Raw genomic sequence first — 25,144 nt, forward strand, 5'->3', positions numbered from 1 at the left:
AGAAAAATATTTCTAAATGATTAGTCATTATTAATTGAAAACATGTTTTGGATTGCCACCCTATGGTTATCCAAAAAGGAGGTAAAATGCATGTTCTGTATCTACCAACTGTTCATTATTATTATTATTATTAATTTTTATTTATAAGGCACCACTAGGTGTTCATCTTATAAAGGTATAAACTCCCTTTTGGACTGAAGTCCTACCTAGCGCTCTTTCTTTCCATTTTTGGGTCTGATTTATCCATACTTATGAAAAAGCTGATTAGATGGTTGCAAAATGGTCAATTTGTCTAAATAAATGTTACGGACTGGAATAATATCAGGCCTAGTGGGCAGGTCCCACAAAGACCTGTTCACGTGACTCAGCTGAGTCAGGATACAATGCTTAGAGAATAAGAACACAAGACAATGGTTCTGTTTAATAAGTACTTCAATGAATATGAACATTAGTACATATCACCACATGATAAACAATGAAGCACAACTGTAATGAGTTGTTGGGGAAAGCAGATTGTCATATATAACATTACAAGGAATGGTTAAGCATTACACACTGCAGTAATGGAAGACAAATGCAACGAAATCACAAGGACTAGCAAAGTTCTGTATACAGTAGGGATGGTGAGTAACGATGTTCAAGATACCACAGGGGTCCAGTAATTAGTAGAGATTAGCACTACAACATATATGCAATGTAAGGGTCTGATCACCACAGTGTGTAGGAATAGCAGCGTCAGCGGAACAGCCCGGAAGGTATCAAATAAGTTCTTGTACAGTAGTATACTTCGCATAATAAACAAAGTCTTGTAAAATGATGTATAGAGATACTTGCAAACAGAAGAGTCCCAAAGATAGTGCTACCAGCACTTGTTTGATGAAGCAGGGTCACCCACAGGTAATCCAACAGGAGAGTTCAGGAATACACAAGGATCAGAGAAGAATACACAGGAGTCCATGGAGTCAGGCTAGCAAACAAGTTGCACTGATACTGAACAGGTGTCAGCATCAGGTTTAAATAGAGCAGGCTTGAATGACCCGCCAAGTGAATGTGATCCACACAGGAATGCAGAGGTACAGGGAAAGGTAACAAACACAGGTAGGATTGTTACAATAAATGGATCATGTTAGCCTTTTCTAAACTTATTTATCTTACAAAAAGTGATTTAATTGTTATATTTGAAACAATAGATAATATAATACATATTGTGATCACTGATTAAAATATTAAAGCTAAAGAGTTTTCATGACATTGTTATAGGTGATCAAATGCAAGGCAGCTGTGACATGGGAAGCAAATCAACCATTTTCTATTGAAGAAATTGAAGTGGATCCACCTAAAGCTCATGAGATACGCATCAAAGTAAGTTTTTATCATTCTCCTGATACATAAGATCTAAGATGTAGTTACATTTTTCACCTATAAATGAAAAATTATAAAACAGATATTATTGGGCCAATGTTTTTCTTTTTGTTCTTATATGATATATCCTCTAAATAGGTTGTGGTGGAAAAATATAGCAAAATGTTTCACAATGTATATAATATAGTAAGCATTTTAGGAAAGAAAACATTCACATTTCCTACAAAATTAGAAAGAAACTTATTAGCATTTAAATCAAAACAATTCAGGAAAAAGCTTGCACTTAGAGCAGTGATGGGCAACTCAATGTACTTCAAGGACCTCATGTGCCTTCCTCCAAACTTCAAAAGAGAAGAACATTGTCTTAAAGTTCAAGAATGAAAAAACAGCCTGGAAACACCAACAGCAGACCCACATTACTCATCTCAAAATGACATTCCCCCCACTTCCTCCACATGCCACTCAAATCTCCCACTTGCTGCAAAATAGCCTCATATACTCTTAAACTCCCACTTACCACTAAATGCAGGCGCATGCACTCAGACCCCCACAAGCACTCAGGTCCCAAATGTACTCCAAAATTCTCCCACATGCAACTCAGCCCTCCATGCCACTCCAGCCTCCACACATGCCAGTCAGACCTCCGCATAAGCTTCTCAGACCTCCTAACATGCCCCTCACATGCCCATCAGACAGAGCTGTATCTAGACATTTTAGTGCCCTGAGCAAAACTGGACACTGGTGCCCTCCCCCCTCTTCCCAACAGTGTACATTTCTGGAAGTAGAGGCTGCCTCTCAGCAGTTACTCATCCCAGTGTTCCTCTCTCATCGGACGTCATCTTGCCTAGTGTACTGCGTAGGCGCTACCCCGGGATCCTTCAAACCTCTACTCAGCGGTGATTGGATCATCTGCAGCCAGTTCCCTTTATAAGGACCCTCCTCCATTTAATGCGTGTCAGATCATCAAGACTCCCTACCTGATAGGAAGCATTTCCTCTGACTCCTGTTTAGCTACTCCTGTTGTTCCTAAATCGTGGCCTATACCTATGCAGCTCACCGCTTCTCAGCGTTACCTGTGCAGCTCATCGCTCCCTGCTATACCTGTGCAGCTCACCGCTTCTCAGCCTATAGCGGTGCAGCTCTCCGCTTCGCATTATTACCTGTGCAGCTCATTGCTTCCAGCTATACCTGTGCAGCTCACTGCTTCTCAGCCTATAGCGGTGCAGCTTTTCGCTTCGCAGCATAACCTGTGCAGCTCATTGTTTCCAGCTATACCTGTGCAGCTCACCGCTTCTCAGCGTTACCTGTGCAGCTCATCGCTCCCTGCTATACCTGTGCAGCTCACCGCTTCTCAGCCTATAGCGGTGCAGCTCTCCGCTTCGCATTATTACCTGTGCAGCTCATTGCTTCCAGCTATACCTGTGCAGCTCACTGCTTCTCAGCCTATAGCGGTGCAGCTTTTCGCTTCGCAGCATAACCTGTGCAGCTCATTGTTTCCAGCTATACCTGTGCAGCTCACAGCTTCTCAGCCTATAGCGGTGCAGCTCTTCGCAGCATAACCTGTGCAGCTCATTGTTTCCAGCTATACTTGTGCAGCTCAACGCTTCTCAGCCTTTACCGATGCAGCTCTTTGCTTTTCAGCATTACCTGTGCGGCTCATCCCTGCCCAGCATTACCTGTACAGCTCATCGCTTCCCAGCAACATCACTGCAGAGCATCGTTCATTCTCAGACCAGTTCCAGAGTTATACACCTGTGTGGATCTCAGTGCTATTGCTCTCTGCAGCTCATCACTTCACCGCCTTATTGGTTCAGGTTACCTCACAGTCAAGACCAGTGACTTCACTGCAGAGCATCGCTCATCATCGGTCCATTTCCAGAGTTATACACCTGTGTGGATCTCAGAGCTCCAGCTCTCTGCAGTTCATCTCCTCACTACTACCTCTCCTCTGCCTTACAATGGCTCGGTGGTCCCGCACGTTATCTGCTCTGCGCCCCCTACAGGACTACGACCTGCAGTTGAGAGCAGCTAAGAACATATTCCCTTGCGGGAATCCCTGGTGAGCTCTCCTCCATTAGACTCCGCACCTCTCTGAGGGTAGACTGTCACTCGAGCAGAGGTCAGGACCATTCCCATTATCTGGCTTTCATGACAGTGTCTTCTGCCTGATGGTATGTTATGCTCTGTTGCTGCTTTGCTGGATCATGGAATATTAGTGTCCTGTTAGGAAAAAAGATAGTTATTATTCACCTCCTGGAAAGTTGAGCAGTGAGTGAAGATTTAGGTCTCTCTCCCCACAACCAGACAGATATTAAGTCAGTAACTTTTTTCAGTTTAGAAACAGACCTCCTTTCACCCAATCTGCTCCAGAATCAAATTAATAACATTGACATTTAATGTCTATTTCCCTTCATTTACCTCCAACACAGCAACAACATTTAATAAATAGACCACCTTTCCCTAACCAGCCCGACATTAAATTAATAATATTCCCATTTAATAAACAGACATACTCCCCATCAGCCCAGACATTAAGTAAATTAGTAGCATTCCCACTTAATTAATAGACCTACTTCACTAGACCCCACCATTAAATTAATAGACCATATTATTCCTCATCAAACCCAGCATTAAATTAATAACCTCCATATTTAACAAACAGACCCTCACCAGCCCCAACATTAAATTATTAACATTTCTGTTTAATACACGTCTATAGCACCCACCAGCCCCACAGTCAAATTATGGCTTACAAACTTCCCCACATTTAATATTATTCATTATTGCTAATGAATATTTTACAGATTTTTTTTAATATTACTTATGTTTTCATAATATGTATCATATATGTATGTACTCCAAAGAAACCTCCCCCTCCTCTCCATCCTCCTGTCCTCTAAACCACCCTCTATTCTCTCTAGACCCTCCATTCATTCCCGACAACCCCCTCTTCAGCTATCCCTCCTGTTCTCTCCAGACTCCTCACCCCTTCTATACAGACCCCCCATTCACTCCAGCCCTGCATCCTGTTCTCCCTAGACTCCTCACCTCATTCTTTCCAGCCCCCTCTTCTCACTCCTGTAGTAATTTAATTTCCTGAGCTTCTCTCATTCTTCTTTCTGTATCTTTTTTCTGTGTCCTCTTAATCCTACTTCTTCCTTCTGTGCCGGCTACTCGTCTCCTGTATTCTGACACTGTCCTGACGTCATTATTTGCATGCCAGAATGCTGCAGGAACAAGGGGTCATCACCCTTCTCCTTGCGCCGGCCCTCTTTCAAAAGCAGTGTAGTCCTGCGGTGCTTCAGCTGCAGGACTAAAGTGCCGCTACATTGGTAGGGATTTGGCATGTAACAGGCTAGCAGATGTGGCACCCCTCTTGGCCTTGCGCCCTGAGCGGTCACACCGCCCCTAACGTCCTCGTTATGACCCTGCTGTCAGACCTCTCCACATGTACATGCGTTTCATCGCGCTATAGGTGATTTCTTCAGAGGAAGTAAAGGAATTCACTAATATCATCTAAAAACATGATAATTATCAATCATCTGTTATCAGCATCTCTGTATGGCGCATCTGCACCAAAAATCTGTATGCATATATCCATTTATATACCCTAACACCTGGAGAGGTGGAACGTGGGCAGGCAAGGGCAGCAAGCCTAGGTTGAGTACAGTGAAAGCATGTTCACATAGTTGCAACACAATTAGATGTGGACACATCAATAGACATGTCTTTTAGAAGGTTTATCTCTTGTGGGTACTGGAGGCCTGGTGCAATGATAAGCCATGAATGAATGATAATGATGATCAGCAGCACTAACTGACTCATTACATATTGACCCCTAAAGCTGAAAGTATTTAAATCATTAACATCGCAGCTATATTATATTACACCATGACCATCTATTCTCATTACTTAATTGACATTTGAAAGGGAAAACAACAGATGTGGGTTTGTTTTAATTACATTTTATATTGAAAATATAACTTTCACATTATATTAATAACTGTCAAAACACTATTTTCTCTTGTATATATGACACTTCACTACATTATATTGTGTACAAATAGGGTAATATGACTTTAGCATTTACTACTAACACTGTCACATCTATTCACTATAGTGTTACTCCTGACGAACGTCTGATACAAATTCTAGCGTATCTTCAGATGCATGCAACCCAATATATGCACGTTCATGCGTCCAACTCTAAATTAGTTGAGGGTGAAATCACATAATTAACAATAACGGTATATACATATTTTTTAAAGGAAAGGTACACCTGTAAGTATTGATAATGATTTTTTTGTACTCATCCACATCTCTTGTTTCAGATTGTGGCTACAGGAATATGTCGTTCAGATGAACATGGAGTCACCGGAGAGCTCAAAGAAGTGCAATTTCCAATTATTCTTGGTCATGAAGGTGTAGGCATTGTGGAAAGTGTTGGAGAGGGTGTCACAGAGTTCAAACCAGGTACGAGAATTTACTTTGACTTAAGTAAGGTACTTACAGTGGCATTTGTCATCTTTTGATTACCTGCAGTTGTCTCTGTTACATATTGAGAGAATGACAGTACCTGGTCAGTATAAAGTTTATGTAGAGTTTATACATCATACTTGCCTACTTTTGCCTGGCGATATCCCTAAAGAGGGGGGGAGGGTGTAAGGGGCGGGGCTTCATGAATAACATCATTTTAGCCCCACCCCCAGTAATGTAATGCCTCCACTGTAAAAAGACCCAAAGCAGGCATTACATCACTGGGGCGGGGCCAAAATGCTGCAATTCTCTAAGTCCCACCCCCTCCACCCACACATCCCTCCATACTGGCTCTGAAGTGGGCAGATGCAGGAGAATTGCCAGCTATCCCGGGATTCGGGAGACCGACCCGGAATTAGAGTTGGCATGTATGATATACATCTTTTTTTCCGGGCTGCACCCAATTTGTGGAATTTCCTTCCACGCACAATAAGACTTTCCTCTAGTCTTCAAACCTTCAAGCGTTCACTGAAAACCCACCTCTTCAGACAAGGTTATGATATTCCTCAACCACCATCTTAATTTCCCTAGATCACCCTATTACCATCCTCTGCACTGCTAACACAAGACAACAACCCTCTGACCAACATTGCAACACACACAGCCCACTCAGTACTTTTACCTTTGCGTTCTAGCTGGTCCATTGTGCAATATGATGTAGCACATGCCCTTGTGTTTCAAACTCCCATTGTCCTATAGATTGTAAGCTTGCAAGCAGGGTTCTCTTACCTCTCTGTCTGTATGTATTATCCAGTATTGTCTTATCAGTGTTTGTTCCCAATTGTAAAGCGCTCCGGAATTTGCTGGCGCTATATAAATAAATGTTGATGATGATGATATACATAGGTGACAATTTTTGACCTAGAGATTTTGTCGGTGTATAATATCAAAGTAATTAACAGCATCCATAATTTAATACTTGTGATGATCAGTTCTGTACCCACACTATGTAGAGAACTGGGTGATTGCTTTGAGGTCAATCACAGCCTCCATTTCACAAGTGTACTCGATAGAAAGTTAGATTTTTAGGGTAGTTTTAGTTTTTACCACTGGAATCTTTTAGTCAGGATGCTCCTTTGAATAAAATTGAAACTCCTGGTGCAGCCTCATTTACAGGATTATAGTGAGACGAACACACCTAAATCTGTTCCATTGCACTTATATCCCTTATATAAAGCCTACATTGGAATTTAAAATGCGAGAAAATGTCACGTCATATGAAAATCACATAGTTTTTGCCCTGTACACAGTAAAAGGAATACAGATACCCTTTAAACTGCAAGCCACACCTTCATTAGTAATGATATTTTTACCAAACATCTTGGTTTATTTTTAATAAAAATTATTTTAACAGTAGCATCATATTTGATTAGTATTATTATCATATTATTGACTGACATTGAGGTAGGTGTTTAAAATGTAAAACTTCAGGGTGCAGTAGGGAAGTGAGACCCTTGTCTCCGATAGCAAAATTTTAACACTAAGGGGGGAAATTCAATTGGCTGCCTGCGCACTATTACCGACGTTACGCATAATTACCGGTAATCTTTAACGCTAGTTTCTGCTCGCGGCTCCCGAAATCAGGATTAAAATTACCATATTAACGGCGCGTTACTCGCGGCAAAATTAACACGTGGCTAAATCTATTACCGCTATTATGGTAATTTTAACCCTGATTTCTGCTCGCTTTTTTAGAATATCGGTAATAGCGTTACTTTTGGCAATAATACGGCCAATTGAATTCCCTCCTATGAAACAATGAATTGTTGCATATAAAAAACCTATTCTTTCACTGCTGGCTCCCAGCAGACAACCTCCCATTATCCCTGATTTTAATAGATTTAATTGGTATGGCCTAATTGAAAAGAAGCATGACATCACAGGTAATAGGTGAGGCATTGGAAGATCCGGACATGTGATACTTTGTCCCTATTTTCCAATTTGGAATGCTGTGAGCTATGCAGCACTGCTCTAGGCCTTTCACAGTAACAGTGCTGCTTGTGGGTTTGAGTGCACTGTAGTTAAGTCACACACTGAAAATCATCTTGAACTTCCTCCTGCAGTCAATGTATGATGACTGAGGTTACAGGGGGAGAAATCACACCGTACAGGTGAGAGAGGGGAATGTTGGGAAGCATTGAGAATCAACTGCTGTACTTAAAAGTGATACTGATAATAAAATATTTATTTTGCTTGTAAAATTGATTCAGATTGGATGGATTGATGAGTTTGAGCAAAGATGAGAGGAGCTACAATGCCAGAGGGTTCAGGCAGCAAAAATGGTAGTAATACCCTTGTCAATGTGATATTTAAGGATCTTGTCTTACTTTCCAGGTGATAAGGTAATTCCACTATTTGCAACTCAGTGTAACCAGTGTCCCACTTGCAAAGACCCTAGAAGCAATATCTGTTTTGCAGAAAAGTAAGTCATATAATCATGTTTAAGAAAATCTTTGTAAAAGAACAATGACAAGTAGGACAATCCATAAAATCTATTTTAATAGCCCATGTAAAATTAAAATTTTTAGAATGTTACAATTTTTTAATGTTTAGTTATATAATTAAATCCCTTTTTTGTTGTAGATGAAGTATAACATCTGCATATAGTCTGTAAGTGTGCATATTGTTTTTACTGCCTCTATAGTAATTATTACATACACAACATTAGCTGTTGAGAGCGTAAATAAAGAAATCAAAATATTTATGGATTTGTGTATAACTTTGAATAATGTTCCATCTTTCAACAAAAACAATACTCCTCAACAATGTTGATGGACCACAATATAAAGTTATATAAAAAGATTGATGCTTTGTAAATTTATTTAATAATATGGTGCAGAGATATATCAAACATTATATTTGATCTTGTGACCTGAGACTTGTGAGGTTAGATAACGGGATTGAGAGTTTGCTTTTTTTAAGGAAGGGAGCACAGCCATTTTCACTCTGCAATATCATGTTTTTTCCAGCAGCTTTGAGTTGGCGGAGGTCAGGTCTCAGCCTATAATGTTCATGGGACACATTAGGTATCTTCTAGTTTCACTTTGGTGGAGAAGCAAATTTCTAGCTGCACTTTTCCCAATGTAATAAAAAAAAAATTCAAACACGCAAGTGCCACATGTTATAAAGACAGGCCCGATACACCCTCACTCTTATGATTCATTTAAGCCATAAATTAGGATAAACAGAATTTTTTAGGCTAAAAACAGAAATATTTCATTTTAATTAAAGGGATGCTTCTAAAGTGGTAGGATGTTGTAAGATTTGCACTTTTGTACAGTGCATCTATCAAAGTTTTCCCACCTCCCCGCAAACCTAGGTACATTTAGAGTATACAAAGCATCTCTCAAGAGCAGGGCCGAATTAAGGGAATGGAGGCCCCTGGGCTAAGGGGGCCTCCATTCCCCCATGAGGCCCCCAATGTGAGCCGCCCGCCGCCCCCCGTGAGGTCCCCCCCAAGCACTTACCTGTCAGTGCAGTCCTCCTTCCGCGGCACGCTGTAAGCTCCTTACTGAGGAGAACTCTCGGGAGCAGTGAATAAAAATGCACTTTGCAACAGGTAAACCATCTAGACATACCGGTTCAAAACCAAGGCATTTTGCGGTGTGCTGCCTTCATAAATTAGGTCCTGTGAGTTTTATTACTATTATATAGTACAAAATGTCTAGTTGCTGTGATTCACAGTTAAAAGATGAAATTCAAGCTTTCCTCAAGTAATTACATCCAAAGCAGTCATTTAAACATTTTGGGCCTGAGTCATTAAGGAGAGCAAAGCAAAAAAAAGAGTAAGTTTGCTCCTGGGCAAACCATGTTATAATGCAAGGGGTGCAAATTAGTTCATTATTTTGCACGTAAGAAAAATACTGGCTGCTTTATCATGTAGCACACAAATACTTGATAGCTTTATTCTTACACTGAAATTTATAGTTAATCTAAGACATGCCCTGCCCCAACTATAAATCTGTCCCCACATTTTAAATTTGCCTCCCTCTCCAATGCAACATGGTTTTGCCCAGATGCAAAGTTACTACTTTTTTATGCTTTGCTCTCCTTAATGACTCAAGCCCTTTGTTTGAGCATTCTCATAAGAAGTATTGTGGTCAACCCTTCTTTACCCCTTGAAAATGGTTACAGTGAATTATTAGTCTGTTTGCACCATACGGTTACTGTTATATGAAATTATGTTTATTTAAATGTTGTGTATAGTTAAATGTAATATACATTTGAAATGGATTTCTATGCATACTTGTCATTATGTGTTTATTTACACCTCCTTAATATAGTTCTTTTTTTAAAATGGAGCACAGTATCTTCTTTTAGACTGCAGTTGTACTCCACAGAGTTGCTGTCTATGGAATGCATTTGTCAAATGACTAGATCTCTCCATAAATAGTAATGGAAACAATGATAGTTTCAGGCTATGACATTAAAATAAGTATTCTACAAATGTGAAGATTTGCTCAAATAGCTTTGTGTCATAGCTATATAATTTTTTTTTAAAGCATACCACCCTTACTCCTTATCTCCTCTCCTATCATCCCCTGTCCCGCTACTCTCTCCTCATTCCTCTGATACCCCATTGTGCCGCCTGTCTGTTTACCCTCCCTTTAGGGTGTAAGCTCTTGCGAGCAGGGTCCTCTTCCCTCCTGTCCCCCTACCTTTTCTCTCCCCCAACTCCACTATGCTAGCTATGTTTGGAACTATTGAAGTACTGGTATTTTTGTTCACTGTTCTGCACTGTTTTACCCTGTACGGTCCACTGTCTGTTTTCTGTACAGCGCTGCGGAAATTTTGTGGCGCCCTATAAATAAAGATTAATAAAAATCACCAACAGTACAGTTGCATAGGATTTGTAGATTAAAATTTTCAGGAAAATGCTAGCAAGTGGCCATTCTGTGGAGGCACAAGCCCATATTATGTTCTAAATGTAAATTACTATACTCAAAAGTTACATTTATGAATGGCAGTGGCTTGTTCCATACTTTCCCACTCTCCCGGAATGTCCTGAAGACTCCCGAAGTCTGGTTAGATCTCCCAGAACAGGCCATTCTCCTGCACCCTGGCCACTTCCTAGTGAAGTGGATGGGATGGGGGCCTCCATGACGCAATTTTCTGCAGATTGCTTAATTTAGGCCCATGCCTTTGAAAAATAATGCAATTGTGGTATTGCTTCATGGACAATATTTAAGGCGCCACTTAACAAGTTGTCAAGTATGGCTTGTTCTCTTAGCATTGTTTCAACAGGATTTATAGAAAAACGTTTGCTCGCTCACCTTCAATCCTATTAGGTCATGGAAAAATCAGTCCCACATTTTAAAAAAAAAAAAAAAAGGGTCAATGCAAAAATGCAAGTTTGATGCCGTCATGAAATTTTGTGTTACAACTGGTGCAATGTTGTAGTAAGTACATATTAGCCACAGGATTAGCAATAGTTCTGAATATGTTGCTTTCCTTATATATATATATATATATATTTTTTTTTATTTTAAACTAGAGCAGGCAGAGCTGTCGGCATGATGTCGGATGGATCCACAAGATTTACTTGCAAAGGGAAGAAAATTAATCAATTCACAAACACAGGCACATTCACTGAATACACGGTTGTTAATGAAAATAATTGTGCTAAAATCGAAGACAATACACCTCTGGATAGTGTCTGCCTTATAGGATGTAGCTTCACCACTGGATATGGATCTGTTGTAAAGACTGCAGAGGTACAATATATGTATTGTAAATATGTGTCTATTTGAATGTTCTAGCATAAAGCAAGCAAACTAATTAGGTGGATCTGAACAGTTTTTAGACAGTGACTCAGTGCACTGCACATCCATTTTAATGAAACATTTATTATAAGAAAAACTGAAAATTGAAAACTTTAGTTTACTGTGGAGTTAAATATACATAAATGTTAATATAAAAAAACAAAACCATGCTTACCTTGGAAGCACGATCGTGAACTGAATCTGCTGGAGTTCCTGAAGGCTCTAACAGTTCTAAAGCACATTCGTCTCTAAGCTTACTGCTCTGTCTGTATCAAACAGGAGTAAGGGTTGATACCCCTCCCCATGAACCTCCTTTTGATGAGAGACGTAATTTCACAGGGGAGATGCTCAGCCTGTCTGAATTGGAACAAATGGTAAGCTTAGACAGCAGAGTGCTGTGAGTACCATTAGGGACTCTGGTCATCCAGTGAACAGCAGATTGAAGGAAAGTATGCTGTCATGTGTTGCAGACCAAGTAAACCCATTCATGGCAATGGTCATGCCTGATGGCAGTGGCCTTTTTCAGCAGGATAATGCAACCTGTCACACTGCAAAAATTGTTCAGAAATTGTTTGAGGAACATGACAAAGAGTTGAAGGTGTTGACTTGGCCTCCAAATTCCTCAGAACGCAATCCAATTGAGCATCTGTGGGATGTCCTAGGAAAAGCAGTCCGAAACATGGAAGCAGCATCTCACAACTTAGAGGACTTAAAGGATCTGCTGCTACCGTCTTGGTGCCAGATACCACAAGACACCTTCAGAGGTCTTGTGGAGTCTGTGCCTTGACAGGTCAGAACAGTTTTGGCGGCACAAGGGGGACCTACAAATTACAGCACTCAGGGATTAAATGACAAATAGTAGTTAGTATTCCAATTACATACAGTAAAATCTAACTATATTGAGCTTATACAGGGTTCATAAAAAATGCTGTTCAACAGGGCCCTATAAATTCTTGGGAACAGGGCAAATGTACTCTCTGCCCTGTCCAATACTATGCTCAGGATAGTGAGAAACCGACAAAAATAACATGTTTTCTCTATTCTTCACTGGTTACTTTTATGCACTTATAGCATACTCATAAAACTACCCCAAAATGTAAACTACTTCATAGGAATACTAAATATGTGTACTTTACTAAGAATTTTACATTTCTTTTTCTCCACATTTACCTCTAATAGTTTCATGCTTATACATGCTGAAAGTCCTGATTTCAACAGAACAATCTTGAAGGGGTGTGGCCTATAGATAAATGGGTGTGGCCTACCAAGAATTGGGTGTGGTTTGGGTGGTTCAGAGCATAGTTTAAGTGGGTTAGGGAGTGACCTAAAATATCCTGATTTGGCAATCCGGTATGTTGATAGGTATGCACACTAAACAAAATCTAATACAGTAGTTATATTTAGAGTCATTTCACTTTGCATATATAAGTAATGCCTTGCATAGGTGACCAAAGTCAGGTTTCATCTGTGGCTGCCTAATTATATGAGAGAGTTGATGGTGACGTCACAGAGACTGCCATATTAAAATGTGGATGGTTTCTGGAACAATATTTGGACTGCTTGTGCAGAGCATTTAGAGATTGGACAGTACACTGAAGAGTCTACAGTTGCCATGATTAGCCTTACATTTACAAATGCCATACTGAAAATTTATATTTATAACATATCATTTATGAATGTCAACATGCACGAAAGGGTTCATTGAGAAAGGGTTAATTAAGATATCCAATGTGAGGGCAAAACTGGTCTTATAAGCTGAAGCACAATCTTCTGCCTGCACTCTTTTGAGCTCCTGATTTCACCCCCCGCACTGCAATATTTTATAAACCATGTGTTGTATTTCTGTACAGGTAAAACCAGGATCCTCATGTGCTGTGTTTGGGTTAGGTGGTGTTGGCCTTGCAGTTATCATGGCCTGTAAGTTATCAGGTGCATCACGCATCATTGGAATAGATGTCAACAAAGATAAGTTTGAGAAAGCTAAAGAAATTGGAGCAACTGAGTGTATTAACCCCAAAGATTCTGATAAACATATCGCCCAGCTGCTGCTTGAACAAACTGGCGGTGGAGTAGACTATGTATTTGAATGCATTGGCAATACTGATACTATAGTAAGTAAATATCAGGTTCGCAATTCTATATGGCATTATTGTTCCACTAAAACACCACAAGATACACAATATCTAGTCTCTGCAATTCACTTCTAAAAGTTATTACAATAATATATGTTTATATTTGTTACAAATAAACAATATTCACAGGTCACTTCTTCCTACTGATTCTTGTTGATCCATTTGCATCTGTTGAATAGTGATCAAAGTTTGCCATTCTGTACTCTTTCAACATTTGGATTGCACTATCCTGGATCCATTCCTTTATTATTTAGTGGACCTTCTGTGTCTCCTACTTTACAGCTACCTCGTCATCTCTTGTCTGTTGGTTTCCACTGGACTCTGTGTTTGGAAATTCATTTTTCCCTCTATTCATCTGGTTTAGGTCAACTGATTAATCCCTTTGAGGTTTAGGGTCTCATTTAGAGCTAGGAGCAAATGTAGGTAAGGGTACAAATTTTCACCTAGACTAATCATGTTGCACTGCAAATGCAAATTAGTTTTTGCATGTAGAGAAAATACTGCCTGTCTGGGCAGCTTTATTATAACATTTTGATTTAGAGTTGAGCTAAACAATGCCCCCCCTTCCAACTCTAAATCTGTCTTCATATTTTATATATGTGTCCCTCCCACCCCGTTCCCGCAGCACAAGATAGATTTGTCAAGCTGCAAAATTGCACCTTCTAGTTGGACGTCCTCCTAACTCTAAATCATTAGTGTGAATACGCAAATCTCTCTTCTATCTCTATCCCATCTCTTCTGACTTCTCTAACTGGTTCAAATGCAACTGTCTCCCATTTTGTTGCATAAAACACAGCAAAAAGGAATTTATTATTTTTAAATCTTCAACACTAGTTCCCCTACAAGACATAACAATTACTCCAGATAAAGTACCAACTCTCACTGCTAAATGTTTACGGATTATGTTTGTAACCTTAATCACTTCATACAAGACCCTTTGATAACTGTGTTTTTAACAGGACAGAAAATATAATGTTTAAATAAATACAATCATCATGCTACTGGTTAAATTTTTAAATTCTAAAGTAACCACTCATCTTTTTAAAAAATAGTTTTACAGCTGTCATATATAATAGCAAGCACATTAATGTAATGAAATGTTGCAATTGTCTTATTCACTTATGGGCTGCTTAATGCTTGAATATAGACTGACTGATAAATTCACAACATAAGTGTTTGTAAAATGTGACATTTCTTGGGAAAGTCTGTCTTTCAGTACACTGCTTGTGTTATACAGGTTTCTGCCATATGTTCAAGTCATGTTGCATATGGAACTACAGTACTAGTTGGAATTTCAGGAGTATCAAAAACCATCACCTTTGATCCTATGTTGCTGATAACTGGACGCACAGTGAAAGGCGCAATCTTTGGAGGTATAGTAGTATTAATTGGTATGAACTTCATTCAGCTCTTAGATGCTAACATTGAGCAACAGTGTTTTTCAAACCATATTTAGCTTTGATACTTCTGACTGTACACTCTCATACATCTCTTGTGAGCTATAACTAAACAAATAACAACCAAGCACTCACATGATCAATGTCTGGTACCTACTTACTGTTAAGAATAACAACAGGCATCTAGCTCTATCATAGCAGCCAACTTTTAAAAATTATCGGGTTGCTCGTTTTACCCTTTTCCCCATATGACTGAAAAATGCTTGGTTGGACATGGTTAGCGGCAATACAAATATTATGACTTCTCAAGCACTTTCAGAGCTGGCATCTATGAGCCCTATCCTGCCCTGTAATACACAAGATCTCAGAACATATTGAATGAAAGGAGACCGAACCAGTTTACTTTACTCTTATGCTCTGAAGGCCGGATCATTTTGCATGTAGCAAACAACACGGAGACAGAGACCAATACAAACAGGAGCAAAAGAACCAGATACTAGCCAAAGGTACCATAAATATGTTTTCTAGTAAAACCCAAAGATCAGGACAGGTAGCAGACAAGCGTATTCCAGTAAAACGTAGGGAGGACAGGTAACAGACAGCAGGCAAGGCAGAAATCCAGCAGCAATCCACAAGAAATGTAGCACAGCGTGCAGGAGTCTCACTGGCAAGGAGGACTGGAGCAGAGGACCAGGCTTCCAAACACAGACCCAGCTGCACAGCATCTTGTGACACCTAGACCACTGGGCTGTCTTTCAGAGCCAAAGTTTATTAATAGCGGCACCAAAATGAATTAGAAAGACAGTGAGTGGTCTCGAAGTGTTTAAACAATTTTGGTGGAAAAAAGGGCACTGTCCTGGGAAAACTAGAACACATGGTAATCCTAATGTTATGTAACAGTCCTCATAGTTCAATTATTTAACTTAGCTGGTTTCACCTGGCAATGCAAACTACATTTGTAATTGCCGTATAGGCAGCAGAACAGTTGAATGTTTTACACCTATTCTATGATTCTTTAATTAAATCAGAGTGATTTTCAGGTATGAAGAGTAAAGACAGTGTCCCGAAGCTGGTTTCAGATTTCAATGCGAAAAAGTTTGACTTGGATAAACTGGTGACACATAAGTTGCCCTTTGATCAAATCAATGAAGGATTTGAGCTCATGCGCACTGGAAAAAGGTATTTACTGTTTCTGTAATATTTCCTGACAGATTAAATTATGTGTGTACTACTGAATGATTATTAAGTAAATGAAACTGATTTATACGCACAAAATGTTCGAGGCACAGTGAGAAAACTGCAGATGCACCTAGATTTTGGTTCCCAACTCCTCCCACCAGCCAGTGCAAACTTCATCTCCCCTGCAAACACTGTCATATTGCTCTACAAACCGATGTACCTTGGCTGAGATTTAGGTGCATCTGCGGATTTTACGCTGTTCCTTGGGTATTTTATGCTTGTACATGTAATTCTACAAGCACCAGCATGCCCCAGCTGTCAAGGACTGCCAGGGCTTGCTGGGACTTGCTGTTCTACAACAGTACTTTTTTTGACTATACACCATTGCAACCACTACCCTAACGGTGCCAGGAAGAGCCCCAGTGCTCTTCAAGCAGCATGGTGGCTTAATGGCCTTATCTGTGTAGAGTTTGTATGTTCTCTCCGTGTTTGCGTGGGTTTCCGCCGGATGCTCCGGTTTCCTCCCACACTCCAAAATCATACTGGTAGGTTAATTGACTGCTATTAAATTGATGTATGTGTGTGTTAGGGATTGTAATTGTAAGATCCAGTTGGGCAGGGACTGATGTCAGTTAGTTTTCTGTACAGCGCTACAGAATTAGTGGCACTATATAATTAGCTGATGATGAGTGGTTTGCCCCACACCTTTTTATTTTCTTTGACCACAATCGCTTAGGGAATTCTTCCCTGTGTTGACAGGGCTGAGGCTGTATTCACATTATGATGGGGGACCCTACCCTGTGTGTCTACCTTTTATAGTGAGACCAGCCCAGCCTGGAATAACCTGGTGCTGATTGTCGCTTATAGTGGGACCATACTTTCGTTAGGGTACCCAATGAGAAAGGGGAAGTGCTTGCAATCATGTGTACAGTTTGTGCATTGGTACTTAATGGGTGAGTGTTTTAGTGATTCAGTGGGATGTAAGAGATAATATGCAAAGCGACACTCATTTGGGAAAGAAACTCCTAATCTTTTAACTTTTACAGACAGATTTTAATGGTAGGAAGGTGTCTTTTATATTTTAATATAAAAATAATAAAAATATGAATATACAGGAGCAGAGGTTTTGAAAACACTGCAGGTGGCCCTGCTAGGTTTAATGTTTTAAACACTCAGTTGTTGACATATCAGGTCTTGTTTTATGGGAACTTGAGTCAAGTTCTTGCTTTCTGTGGTTCTTAGCAAGGGAGCCAAGAGCCTGAGGTCGGCTGGAAGAGAGCTGCATATCTGAAGGTTTTCATTCTTATCTGGTGATGACATTGGCTCTGTCACTAATTGGCCACATTTTTACCAAACAGCACCTGAACTTGACTGCACACATGGGCGAAGAAAGGGATGGGGGAACACAATGGGGTGGGAGAGTGCATCATGGAATAGACAAGACAGTTAAAACCATGGTGGAGGACAATGGTTGAATAGCATGAGTGAGAATGGGCATGTTTCAAAGATTGGTCTGTATAATCCCCCTCTTTGATGGAGTAATGTTTAAGCAAGTATGTACTGTATATGAAATGTGTGTTTATATGCATAACTAGCAGTTATCACTACTGGAAATACATTGTTGTGAAACATGTGCTCTTAGATTTTTTTGAAGCATGTTCAGGATGAAAAAAGTCTAGCAGGTTGAATTTGTTTTGCACTCTTATATTTGGTTTTATTTACAAATATCACAACTTGCACCTGTATACAGAAAGACTAATATAAAAGTAATTAAACTGCTCTCCTAACTTCCTCCTGAGGTATTTCTTGCAAGGTTGTGTGATGTAAAATACAAATTGCCTTAAATTTCTGTAAATATTACAATTTACTGTATGCAATAAATGTAAGTGGTGTTCTATGTTATAAAGCATATCTATTCTCATGCTGACTCTTTTATGTCTTTTTTTCAGCATTCGGACCATTTTGACATTGTAGTTTACATTCAAAGATGAAGCTCCTATGTGTACTGGCCTTTTCAGGACATTTTATGATTTTGCCACTGGAAGTCCTCAAATTGTATTATTTTCAATCAGTTTTGTGATACGCATGGAATAATTGCAGAAGTTGAGTTAGATTTCTACAACTTGTTTGCTTTATGTGGTGCCAAAAAGGAATCATGTGATTCATAGATTGTCCAAACATCATGTCACAGCAACATCTTTTTTTCACTTGAAAGCTATAGAAACCCTAATTGCAGTGCTGCAGATCTATACCTGTACGAGACCAAGGCCTGTGTGAAATTCAGAAATAAATATTTTTCATACAATAAAGAAACAATGATAAGACAGTTACCCTTTATTGTGAAATTATTTCTGCACTTTGTACACAAATGTCAATAATAAAATATTGTTTTATAAATCGTAACCCTCCTGCCTTTTACACAGTGCTTTGACGACAAAAGTAAAATGGGTCATCTCACTGCAAAAGAGCCCCCATTTAACATTCTCACCATTACTATACACCAATTACTAAACCCAACGGAGACAATGAGCATTAAACCAGAAGTGACTCCATACAATATACCAGAACAGTATTCTGCCCCACATAATATACAGTACCAGTAAAAATCCCATTGCCTATTGGTTAGTACATAATACAGAACTAATTGACAATACAGAGCTTATTATTTGGTGGCTAGTTTACAATAATGCCCTAATATACAATAGGAAACCAATTGTCTGGTAATTACTATACAAAACACAGCCCATATATTAGACTCTTGTGTACAACCCAATACAGAGCTAAAAGTCTATTGGCTAGTGTATAATACAGGGACATTGTTCTGGGGCTATCATATAATATAGTTGAATTATTATTTTTTTTTTATCATTTATTTGTATAGTGCCACCACATTATGTTACGCTTTACTGAGAATATTGAACCATTCATATCAGTCACTGCCCCTTTGGAGCTTCCAGAGAGAACATACAAACTCCCCACCTATAGTGTCCTGGTCAGAATGAAACCCATGGCCCCAGGCCTGTGATGCAGCAATGCTAACTACTGTACCATCGTGCCACCCATATCTCATTCCCTGGTGATCAGTTAGCAATATAGAGCCCATTCCCTGTTGGCCAATGTGCAATACATAACCAAGTCTATATGACTCAATGCTGACAGCCTGGCTGCACTACACAGGCCAGAACTTGCTGACTGTGCTACAGGCAACACCTTCTGTGTCTGTCTCATGGAGTGCATTGGAAAGAAAAGTCTAACCACCCAAGTACAGCAGTCACTCAGATGTGTCTAGCAGCTCCAGTGGCACAATAAGAAAAAAATAATTTCTCCATTCACACCTTTCAGGACTCCCAATAAAAACCACAGAGAACGTAGTGAAATTAAGTGGTTTTTATTAACACCGGTTGCACAGGTTTCAGGTGCAGTACGGTAGGGTATGGCAGAAATAGCTAAAGAACACAGTGGATAACAGATGCAGAATGCGGTGGTCCACAGAACTTTACCACAAAGTAGTGGGGATGGCACACGAGGTGTGACGGTCTGTGGAGCAAGGCACTGAAGATTCAGAGAACAGGTAGCAATAATATGCAAGGCGGCACCACAGGATACTGGAGAAGACACAGTGACTGAGATGATCTGCAGATAGGCGTGCTGGAAACTGAGAGAACAGGATCCAGGGAACAGGAACAGCAACACAGGTAAATGCAACAGATGATCTGGCAAAGGTTGCTTGGGACAGGCAGGCTTATATAGGCCAGAAGCAGGTGTTTAAGCTTCCAGCAATAACAAGGCAGGTAAGAGCAGTCTAAGTACCACAGTGGCCAATTTGGTGGACAGTGGTACTACAGATAGGATACAAATATATGCAAAGGTCCAATAAAGTACCTGCAGACAGGAGCTGCAGGATGCAGATGTGACAACACCTAAGTAAGCCTGAGACAGGTGCCTTTTGTGCCTATTAAATGGCCTGCCTCTTCTTATATAACTATCTTAATTTATCTTATTATAGGCTTGCTACATACATCAGTTTGTTAGCTGTCTGACAAAAGAGAGTAATGTAATATGTATATGAAATATATAATTGTGTTCATATGATGTTAAAGTAATTTCATTGTGCTTTTTACACCATTCCTTTATGGCTCTTAATACACAAAATCCTTGCGGGTAACCACACTTAGGGGGGTATTCAATTGTCGGCGGAAACGCCGAAAATCTCGCGGTCCGCGCACTATTGCCGTTATTACAGAAATAGTGCGTGGAAAAACCGTTACTAAGGTAATTTTCTTGCTGGATTTCAGCTCGTAGCTCCCTGAGCCGCAAGCTGAAATCCAGCTAACTTTTTTACACTGCGGGATTTCCGAACAATTGAATATCCCCCTTAAATTCTCTATTACCAATACTGTATTCTACTTTACGTAGTATACATGTCATAGATTAGCCAGAGTGCACATCAAACTAAAAGTGTGTTACGCTTACTGTGCTTGTTATTCTTTGTGGTCCCTAGGTCACCCCATGGGTGTGGAGGGAAACCAAAATTTGGTGGTACTCACTTTTTCGGCTGTAATAATCCCGGCAATCTCACTCTGGCCATTGTAACTGACATTATTTCCTCATGCAGAGATTTTACACAGCTGCATTTTATATCTGGCAGCAATTAAGCATGTAGGAAAAGTTCTATGTCAGTTATATAGTAATTATGTAGTATATTTAAACCTTGTTGGGTTGATACTATTTGGAATATTTATTCCGGGCTAACTCTTGTTGAGATTATTGCAGCCGAACAAACATGGCCAACCCATTTTACTTACTTATTTGTATCCTGCAGGACTGTGTTTCCATTACTGATTGCTTTGCATACACATTAGTACGTTGCTTGATATACTGGTACATCCACTATTGAATAATGCTGCAGATGAGAACCACGTGGACCATTGACTCTGTCCAGTTTTTATTTTCCCAAGCATGTTTAATAAAGTGAAACAAGTAACAATCATGGAGTGCTCTGAAATGAGTATAGAAGCCTACATTCTGTCTATGGGTCTTCATTATTCCCTCTAAGTGTAATACACACAGGATCGTCTGGCAAATTTTAGACTCGACTCAGCAGCCTATTAGGAACATTTTAAAGGAAAAATTTTTTGAAGTGACCCAGCCCAAGGTAGCCCTCTATGGGACAGGCCCGGGTGGCAGATGCCCCCCTCCCCCCAGCCGGCCCTTGAATACACATCAATGGGCGCTACACCATGTGTTTGAAAATGTATATACAATCTTTAAGATGAAATAGCCACACTCCTGTAACACAGTATCCCAAAGACTGCCTGTGGCAGTTCTTGCAAATACATACATTGTTATTTGTACACATACAGCGCTTATTAAGTAAGGCAACAAAAAAGTGTAAAGTTATAAACTGGTAGAGATATGAACACTTGCTTTAGTATGGTGTTTTAACTATTGCAGTTCAGTGCTTATTTTTGAATTGATGGCTTAATAATGTTAGTTGCATTTCCATTTGTGACTTTTTGAGATTATTTTTCAAAATACTAATCACTATATATGCATAGTCTATTTTTAGCTCCTCCACCCCCTCCCTGGAGACCTGGGCACTGCTCCATGAAACGTTTCATGGGGCTCTGTGGTCCGTTTTACAGATCGGGCTGTAAAACGGTGCTCTGAATTGCTGTGGAGGGGGGAGTGAGGAGTGTGAGGACCTATCCTAAGCCACAATCACCAACAGCGCGGCTTCTGATTGGTACTCCTTCTGAAACCACTTTCTGCATCCAGTTTAAACTGGTGAACGAAAATGTTTACCACATTAGATGGTAATGCAGCTGAACAACTTTAAGCAAAATTTTCAAAACTGTTCAGTGTTCAGTATTGCCTCATTCAGCATTTGGCCGTATAATTTTGCCCATTTAGCTGTGTCATGGTTCTGAAGGTTTGGATCCTAGATCTGCCCGAGTTAGCACTACTTCCAGTAAGGCACGGAATCTAACGGGCAGAAGGTATTCACCAGGGACCGCCGCAAGGTTTTTTGGTCTTAACTGCGTCTGCTCCGCAACGGTCCATACTGGGAGTATCAGGCGAGATCTATAGGGGAATACAGAGAGGTGAATCTGTTTAAACATAGCAGGTTTACCACCAGAATGGTAGCGTTGTACACAATGTAGTGTCAGCTCTGCGGACAGCAGGTTACCACTGGAATGGTGGCGTTGTACACGATGAAGTGTCAGCTCTGCAGACACCAGGTTACCACTGGAATAGTGGTGCTAGTACAGGAAGAAGTGTCAGCTCTGCGGACAGCAGATTACTGCTGGAATGGTGGCGTTGTACACCATGAAGAGTCAGCTCTGCGGATAACAGGTTACTGCAAGATACAATCCACAGGGAGAGAAATGCACAGCAGGAGAAATGGAGCCATGTCTAGCACCTAGCAAGAAACTTGAAGAACAGGCACTGAGCAGCTGGGGGAAGTGCCTTTTAAATTTGGAGCCAAATTGAGCAGCCAATGGAATAGCAGAGGACATAAAGAGATCGGGTCTGCGCATTCATAGACCCGAAAGGAAGATGGTGGCCGACCGGAACGGAGCGTGGCTGTCAGCGGGGAGCAGGTAAGTGCTCCAGGCTTCAGTTTTGATTGAAAAAGTAGCTTTATTTGTATAAAGTACAAAAAACACAGTTCATACATTTCATTCAAGTGTACACAGTACACTGTAAGACATGATGATGCATACATTTTAGTACAATACAGGGCATAAAGTACAAGACATGACATCCTACACTATATACATCAAGTACTGCACTAACCATTCAAACATTAACCAATATCGCATTGCAATAAAAATACATTGGATGTGAGGGGGGGGGGTAGGTGAGAGGGGTAGGGTGGTGGAGTCACGAGCAAAAAGTTTTTATTGAGGACAGACACAAAGGGAAGGGTGCATAAATAGACATGACATTCAATAATACTTTGTCACGGGCACTAGGAGTCTTTACCCAGGGATCACCAGATGGTAGGCTTACCAGAGCAATGTAGATGGTAATAGGGTACTCTGGTAGCTGGGTGATCACGGAACATGAAATGATGACCGATGAGATGCTCAGGAAAGTCTATGACTAGCAACACTGGTAATAATGAGGTAATGATACACAAGGAACTGTATGGACAAGGACACGTGTAGGTAGTCAGTGGTCTGCGATAGCAAGTTGTACCACTGCTATAGTGAGGAGGAATGTCCAACAGAGACAAGGAGGTGATGAGAGTCAGCGGTCTGCGGGTAGCAAGTTGTACCGCTGTCTGAGTGAAGGAATGGAATCCAAGTGGAGGTATCCAGGTAGTCAGTGGTCTGCGGTAGCAAGTTGTACCACTGCTATGTGAGAGGATAATGGAACAGGTGATACCGGAAACAGGGATCAGTGGTCTGACATCAGCAAGTTGTACCACTGCATATATATGTGAGGAGGTGCACGGGGGAAGACTGCAACACAGGATATACACAGGCACCTTATACACGATCCACAGTAATATGCACAATATAGGTATATATATATGTAAATGACTGATCAGGTCTGCAATCTAGAAAGTCTCTTGAAGTAGTCCAGCACAATGATAACACAGTCAATGATGACAATAGACTCAGCGGATAGCAGACTCCAGAGAGAACCAAACACAGTCCAGCAAGATATGCAATACACAGCACAGTCAATGAGAAGTATGCATACCGTGGTTCAGTAGTAGCAGTCAGATGGGATTGCAGCGGTACCTGAGCGGCTGGAGACCGACTGGATAGGAAGTCCCTGGATAGGAGAAGCAGCGGTCTAGCAGGTGCAGCGCACAGGAGAGTAGACCGACAGGGACACGAATCCACAGGAATCAGCAACACGTGGAACTGGACTCATAGGAAACCCAGGAGAATGGAGATGATCCAGCAGAGGGTAGTAGAAGAGATACAAATCCAATGCTGACAGGAGGGTAGAGGCCAGTGGAACACGTGAAGGCGTGGAGAGTGGATCAGCAGGAGATGGACGATAGCGCTGACCACAGCGGCAGGACTCAGCGGCACACGGAGGTAACCAGTAGCAACCACAGGAACCAACAGCGATGGGAAACAGGAGTGCAGCGCAGGGCAGGAGCTGTAGATCACGAAGTGTAGCAGATGGTAATGAAAAGCGGCAGTCTCGAGGAAGACACAGCAAAGATGAGATGAGAGTGTAGTGCACGGAGGCAGCGGATAGTAATCAGCTGGCAGTCACGATGTTGAACACAGGCGAGTTGCAAGCAGGAGACTGTAGTGCACAGAGGCAGCGGATAGTAGTCAGCTGGCAGTCACGATGCTGAACACAGGCGAGTTGCAAGCAGGAGACTGTAGTGCACAGAGGCAGCTGATAGTAGTCAGCTGGCAGTCACGATGTTGAACACAGGCGAGTTGCAAGCAGGAGACTGTAGTGCACGGAGGCAGCGGATAGAAATCAGCAAACAGACTTGATGAGAAGCAGGTGAGTGAGGTATAAGCTGGAGTGCACGGAGGCAGCGGATAGCAACGAGTAAACAGTCACTTAGATATAAAATAACGATGAAGTGGTGTAGAAGACTGTAGTGCACGGAGGCAGCGGATAGGAATCAGCAAACAGTCATGATGATACAGTTGATGGTAGAAGTGGTATGGAACCACAGTAGTAGTAGTGGTTAGGAAACCACAGGAATCAGCAGCACTGAATACACAAGTAATACAGGAACACCTTCAGAGACTCATGAGGAATGAGACTCCAAGATCAGGCAACG

General features: G+C 40.8%; 1 protein-coding gene across 1 annotated transcript in view; it reads left to right on the forward strand.

Annotated features, from left to right (window-relative positions):
* Window positions 1–18,694, forward strand: part of LOC142143440 (alcohol dehydrogenase 1-like) — a 44,037-nt gene extending 25,343 nt beyond the window's left edge. The window contains exons 4-11 of the mRNA XM_075201287.1: window positions 1,261–1,362; window positions 5,694–5,835; window positions 8,233–8,320; window positions 11,393–11,612; window positions 13,511–13,771; window positions 15,030–15,165; window positions 16,230–16,368; window positions 18,318–18,694. Of these exons, the coding sequence (XP_075057388.1) occupies window positions 1,261–1,362; window positions 5,694–5,835; window positions 8,233–8,320; window positions 11,393–11,612; window positions 13,511–13,771; window positions 15,030–15,165; window positions 16,230–16,368; window positions 18,318–18,342 (1,113 nt within the window). The 3' untranslated portion in view covers window positions 18,343–18,694. The remainder of the gene's footprint in view (window positions 1–1,260; window positions 1,363–5,693; window positions 5,836–8,232; window positions 8,321–11,392; window positions 11,613–13,510; window positions 13,772–15,029; window positions 15,166–16,229; window positions 16,369–18,317) is intronic.
* The last annotated feature ends 6,450 nt before the right edge of the window (window positions 18,695–25,144 follow it).

Source organism: Mixophyes fleayi, chromosome 1 (assembly GCF_038048845.1).
Source record: "Mixophyes fleayi isolate aMixFle1 chromosome 1, aMixFle1.hap1, whole genome shotgun sequence".
In the NCBI taxonomy this organism is placed as follows: domain Eukaryota; kingdom Metazoa; phylum Chordata; class Amphibia; order Anura; family Limnodynastidae; genus Mixophyes; species Mixophyes fleayi.